At 51.8% G+C, this 6,527-nt stretch overlaps 1 protein-coding gene across 1 annotated transcript in view; it reads right to left on the bottom strand.

Moving 5' to 3' along the window:
* Positions 1-3,151: 3,151 nt before the first annotated feature.
* The window catches only part of TGM3 (transglutaminase 3), a 64,562-nt gene continuing 61,186 nt past the window's right edge, over positions 3,152-6,527 (bottom strand). Inside the window, exons 26-27 of the mRNA XM_045528432.1 lie at positions 3,699-3,832; positions 3,152-3,299 (exon numbers count right to left, since the gene is read on the bottom strand). Coding sequence (XP_045384388.1) covers positions 3,152-3,299; positions 3,699-3,832 — 282 coding nt within the window. The remainder of the gene's footprint in view (positions 3,300-3,698; positions 3,833-6,527) is intronic.

Genomic DNA, 6,527 nt, shown 5'->3' with positions numbered 1-6,527 from the left:
CAGAGCTAAGATGGAGCCCAAAGGTGCTAACAGCTGGAAGCCATCAGCTAATTGCAGCTGAACAAGTTCTTTCATGAGGGGACAGATGAGTGACAGAATAGACCAGGCTTCTTCACGTAGCAGTATGGGGGCAGTGTTCCAGGAGGGTGAGAACAGAAGCACATAAGGCCTCCTGAGGCTTAATCCTTGGAATTCACACAACCTCTCTTGTTCCATGTTCTATTGACCAAAGCAGGTCAAGGGGCCAGCTCCGATCCGAGAAGTAGGAAACAGACCCTACCTCTCGATGGGAAGGAATGGTGGTCTCAATAAAAGGGCTGTGCTTACAGGGACGGAAGAAATTATTGTGCCTATCTTTGCAACACTCTGCCACCAATGATATTTATTGTGCCTCTACTACACACCAGGTGTATTGAATCTTTATGAGGTAGGTTCTATTATTGCTCTCATTTTACAAAACAGAAAAACCAAGGAAAGAGAGGTTAAATAGTATGACCAAACTCATACACCTAGGAAGGGACGGAGCCAGGCTTTGAACGGAGGCAGCTGGAACAGGAGTTCAGTAACGGGCCTGCTCCTTCTCTGAACGTGGCGCTCCCTGGCCAGGGGGCTGGGACTCCTTCATCTCTGTACAACTCAGTGACAGCAATACAGCTAAATCAGAGAGCTGTAAGTACAATATGCGCAGGCAAAAGTGACTTAAACAATAATATGTATTATCTCACTTAATAGCGGGTCTGGAATTTGGTGGTTTTAGGGTTGGTTAATTCAATATCTCATCAATGTCAGAGCTCTGAGTCATTTTTTTCTATTCTTTTTGTCTTCCTCTTATGCTCACAGAATGATTGCCACAGCTCCAGACATCTCCTTTTAGGATTCTATTAAAAAAAAAAAGGGCAGGGATACTTTATTTTTTATTTTTTTGAGACAGGGTCTTGCTCTGTTTCCTTGGCTAGAGTGCAGTGGTGTCATCATAGCTCACTACAGCTTTAAACTCCTGGGCTCGAGTGATCCTCTTGCCTCAGTCTCCTGTAGCTGGGACTACAGGCGTGTGCCACCAAGCCAGGCTAATTTTTTATTTTTTGTAGAGACGGTGGTCTCACTATTGCCCAGCCTGGAGCAAGTTTCTCTTTTTTATTCAGAGGGGAAATCTTTCCCAAAGGCTTGTCAAAACTTCCCCTTATATCCCATTGGCCAGATGAGGTCACGTCCACCTCCAAAGCAATCACTGGCAAAACGGAAGAAAATTGTCATGATGGGATGAGACCAATCAGAATTTATCTTCTGAGGCTGATCACATTGGTTTTGGACCCCAGACAAAAAAAACAGGGTCCAATTAATAAGAAAGAAGGAGAAATGACTGTGGGCCACCAAAAGTGTCCAACACATTAGCATAGTGACTTTGGCTCTGAAGGTAGTTAGAGGGTTTGACCCCCAATTTCTCCACTTCATGGCTCTGTGATCTTGAACAAATGACTCAACATCTCTGAGCCTTACCTTCTTCCATGGTAACATGGGGGAATATTAGCATCTGTCCCATAGGAGTGTTGAGAGGATTAAATGAGATACTGCATATAAAGCACTTGGTGCAGAGCCTGGCACTTCATAAGCATTCTCCAGAGGCAGTGACTAATTTATACTGAGTGGCATTCTATCTTCAAATGTGTAAGGGTGGCACTTAAGAAGACTGACAACTAAAGCCCGCTGTTGGGTGGGGCAAGGTATGAACTTCCTGCGGCTAGTGGACCTCACGAAAGGGAACTGGGCCATTATGAAAGCGCCACTCCCTCCAGGACAGCTAGAGGTAGTGGAGGGGACCTCCAGGGGCCGAAGCTGAGGGCCACGTTGCCTGTGTCAGGCAACACGCAGTACAGAAAGCCTGCATTTAAATGCCAGCGAGGCAGAGGGTGTTGTTGGCCACGTTACATCAGCACCAGGGAAACACACGATTGTCAGTTTCCTTCTAATTCTCTCTCTCCCTGCTCCGACTTTGAAGGATCAGGCAATGGGAAGGGAGGAAGCGAAGGTGGAGGAGAAACAGACAGTGCCTCCTTTGCAAACACGGGCAAGGCCTGAGCTGAGCACAGGGGAGAAGCTTTGAGCTGGATGTGAGGTTAAGGTTTCTACCTAGCCTGGATGGGTCCTTTAAATTCAGAGAGTGATGTAGAATTGTCAAAATGGGATCAGACAACACAAGTGACTGGAAAGCTGATGGGATCTGCCTGGGGTTATTTTAAGGGACAAAGGCAGAAGAACCATCAGAGTGTGTATGAAGGCAGAGAAAGTTCTGGTTGAGTTAACAGTGCTGTGGCCACCACCAGCAGCCTGCCCTGCCGGAGGGTTGCAGCAAAGACTCTGAAGTCACTTCTTACACTGAATCATGTAGAACAGCCCTAAAGAGATTGCCTGGCCACACAGAGAATGAAGCCTACCAGGACAAGGGGCTGTCTCCCAAGGTGGCCTCATCTATTTTTGGACATCATACTAGAAAGTTTTCCTAAATTGACTTGAAATGTCTTCCTATTTTTGCACCTGGAGCCATGCAGAACAAGCCCACTCCCCTTGGACACTGGAACACAGGGAACAAGGCCCCCAAGGTCATCCCTTCTCTGGAAGGGATGACCCCAGCTCCCCTCTCTCCTTCACCGCCTTAGGGGAAACAGCAGTCTGGCAGAGTCGGTGCCACGTGGCTGCACTGGTTTAATATTTATTTTGAGTGTAAGGGTGTGGATGTGTGGCAGGTGACTAAGCATCCCCTGGAATGCCCCAACCGCAGGCTAGGGATCAGTAAACGGTCCAAGCCAGCTTCTGCCCCGTATCCATCCGGAGAGTCCCTGAGTCCGGGGCTGGTCTGTCCTGCAGCGTTGAAGGGCGCTAGGGATGAGTAGGGCCATGGGGCTCCCAGAGCAGGCCCTCGGGAGAAGCAGCCAGGGAACGTGCAAAAGTGACCAAGTCATGGGCCAGGGTAGACCCGGCCAACCTAGGGGGAGGGGAGGGGGCGTGTGCTTGAGGCTGGAGGTCCACATCCGGCAGTCTTGGGGGACAGAGTGGGTTTCCCAGGCTGGACGGCATGGGCAGGGGTCTCACTCCACAGGTGAGCCCTCCCTGCTCTGTGTTACCCAAGTTTGTATGGGGGGGCCCCTGGGGCCCTTCACTCGGCCACGTCGATGGACAGCATGGCCTTGATTGCAGGGAACTTGTTGCAGGAGAAGTCGGCGAGCAGCTGCTTGGTGCCACTCCGAGTGGGCAGGATCTCAAAACGGACCCGGGACCGCTCCTTGGGGCGCAGGGTCGGCACGCTGATGGGGAGGGCACGGGTCAGTGATGCGAGATGCACAGACCTTGGCGTCCTGCTCTGGTGGGGGCTGGGCTGCTTTAGCTCCCTCTAGCTGCCTCCCTGGGTCACCAGGCCCCTCCAGCCCTGGGACACTTCAGCAGGGGAATAGGGAGGGGAGTGTCCCATGATCTCACAAATATTCTACGCCCTGAGGGCCAGCTCTTAGCTCTGGGGACCTGGACTTCCCAGGAGTTCAAGTTGGGTAAACCGAATGCAAAGGCAGATTCTCCAGTTCCAAGACCCCCCGAACAGTAGAGAACCCAAGGCCAAAGGGAGCTCTGTCTGCCTTGCCTGGGGGCCCCACAGACCCCTGCCACCCCCTGCCACTGTCCCCACACAGCCACTCGGGCCTGGGACTCACTCGATCTTGAGGTTGCCCCGCAGTAGGCCGCTGCCCTCCACCATCAGCACGCAGTTCTTCACGGGCTCGTCCAGGGGGTTGGAGAACAGCATCTGCACGTTCGTGGGCTTCCGCACGTGAGCCTCGTCCAGCACCTGCCGAGAGAGGGGCGCCGAGTCAGGACCCCGCCGCTCAGCCCCTGCCTGCCACTCGGTGGGGCTGGGCAGGGGTGCCTGGTGAAGGGGAGGCTGTCACTGAGGACCGAGGAAGGGAGGGCCACGTAATTAGTCCTGTAGGTGCCAGGCACACTGTGTCAGACAGCCTCCCGGTGTCCACGCAGGGGGTTCCTAGGACATCGCCGTCATCCATGCTGTGGACGGGGAACCCAGGCTCGGAGGGAGACGGGGCACAGCGCAGCGGCCGAGAGCACTATGACTTCCCTGCCCGACTCAGGCTCATCCAGGGCAGGGGAGCCCTTGCGTCCCCGGACAGCCCAGTTCCACCGCGGGCTCTCCGAGGGCTAGGAACATTTTCGTGTTGAATTTAACAACATCACTTTCCTTAAACTTCCTGCTCACGGCCCTGTTTTTTCTCTTAAAGCCTCAAACCTACCCCCTTCCCAGGAAGGTCACCCCCCACCCCATCCCCGGCTCTCACACCATAGCAGCGCTGTCCTTGATCAGGGGTCAGAGAAGGTGAAGCCTGGGTTTGGGGTCAAAAAAGCAACCAGGACTGTGTCCTCAGGCACAAAGACGGAAGCTGCTGCGCTTTGCCAAGAAGCAGCTGCGACCCTGGGCAGACAGTCACCTCTCTGGGCCTTGACTTCCTCATCTGATAAAGAAGAGCAGGCACCCTCCCTGCTAGAAGGGACAAAATGAGATCCCACAGGACAGGGAAGAATGCATATGGATTTCTTTTCTTCGTGTTGAGGATGGCTGGAGGCTGCTGTTGGGTGTTAGGCTGGTTTTTGTCTCTCTTGCCACTAATCCCAGAGCAGCCATTTTCCAGGGACAAAGCCGATGTTCAGACAGACTCAACAACTTGGAAACTTCGCACACTAGGAAACAGCAGGGCTCAGCTGGTTCCAAAACTCTCGCTTTTCTTTGATAGCTTCTGCAACACCTACAAATAATTTGTGAATAATTGAAGCATTCTGGAGACCATGATCTGCACTATAATTTGTCCCGTAGAACTCATTTAAGTGTAAGGCATGATTTGAAGAGTGAAGCATAATTTTCTGCGATTCTGCTATTGGGATCTAACAAAGCTACAGAAATGGGGCCGTATTTTCCACATTGATATTTGAGGTTGCCTTGAATTTGTTTTTCTTTCTTCATTTCTGCTTAGCACCCTCTCCTATCTGTAAATGCACCCACAGGAGAGGATAGGGGGCCGCTAAAAACCTGTGTTTGACAGCCACAGGTCATGGATTGATTTGAAGGACATCACCCTTTGGAACAATGTTCAGATTTTATGGTCTGAGTCTACGGTCTAAGGTCCTCAATGCTAACTGCCCATCAGTGCCAGATGAGATAACGGGGTTTTACCCAATATTATGTTTTCATGCAGATCACCTTCCCGAGTTTAAAACCCTGTGCCCTGCTGGGAGCGAGCTACGCACTGATTCATTCAATCAGGACAAGAATGTCTTGATTCTGGGGGGGCTTAAGTAGAGGGAGGAGGAAGAGTCTTTTTAAAAGATTAAATGAGAGAGTTCACAATGGCACATTTCTGGCCTGTATGTATTCTGATTTCCTTTCTAAACATATTATAGTGTCTTTACAGATAAATTAGACTAGCTATGGAAATCCAAAAGATGTTGAGCCAAAGTGCTGAATAAAAGAAAAAGGGAATATAATGGGGAAAACACTAACTTCATTTAAACACTGATCATTTTCATGCAGAATGTTTTCATAACTGAACTGGCCGCTACCCAGCGTCATTTTCTGGCCTCGGGAGCTGGGATGGGCACTCGGCCGGCTGTTTACGTTAACAGAGATGGGGAGTGTTTCTCGCAAGTGCCTCGTGGAGCAGGAGAGGCTTTCCACGCAGGGGACAAGCGTGGACTGACAGCTCTGCTCCGGGCAGGGAAGATTGCAAGCCCAGAGCCAAGAAGCTCTGTTCCAATCCTGCCCCGAGGAGGGGGCTGTTTCTCTCTTACAAATATTGATTATCTACTGAGATACTGTGCCAAGAGAGACGGTGATGAACCCAGAACAGAGGTAGCACCTGCTGTGCAGTTTACAGCTGGGTAGGGGACCACAACCATTTCATTGCATAAAGAAAGATACTCTTTCAGCTGGGACACATGCCGTGAAGGAAGACGACAGAAGGTTCTGAGGGTGTGTAACTGGGACCAGGCTTTACGGTGGGGGACGGCGGGATCAGGAAAGGTGTCCCTGAGGATGAGCGGAAGGGGAGTACTTTACTGTCCGTATGACAGAGCTGGAGCAACTGAGACTCAGATAAAGGGACCTGCCCAGTGTCACTGCTGATAAATGGAGGGGCTCAGGTACAATGCCAGGCCCATTTGGTTACATGGACCAAGGTCTGATCTCCTGCCTCTCTCTGCTGCCCCCAAACTGGCTCCCTAACCTCCAAGCTGGGGACCAGCTGTCCCACTCTGAAGCACAGTCCAGACTAACCATGACAGTGACAGGTGAAATCGTAGGCAGCTGCACGGAGAACTGGACCCCGCATCAGAGCTGACACCCGGGGTCCCCCTGCTCTCTGTCTGAGGTCGGCAACCCCTGCAGCTAGGCTGCAGCTTAGGGGCAGGTGGGGCCAGGGCAGGGCAGCCATGACTTTTCCGGCTCCTCCAGTCATCTGGGGCTTGGGAAGCTGGTGGCA

This window comes from Lemur catta, chromosome 17, assembly GCF_020740605.2.
Source record: "Lemur catta isolate mLemCat1 chromosome 17, mLemCat1.pri, whole genome shotgun sequence".
In the NCBI taxonomy this organism is placed as follows: domain Eukaryota; kingdom Metazoa; phylum Chordata; class Mammalia; order Primates; family Lemuridae; genus Lemur; species Lemur catta.
The sequence above is the reverse complement of the archived record's forward strand: the minus strand, read 5'-3'. Positions and strand labels throughout refer to the sequence as shown.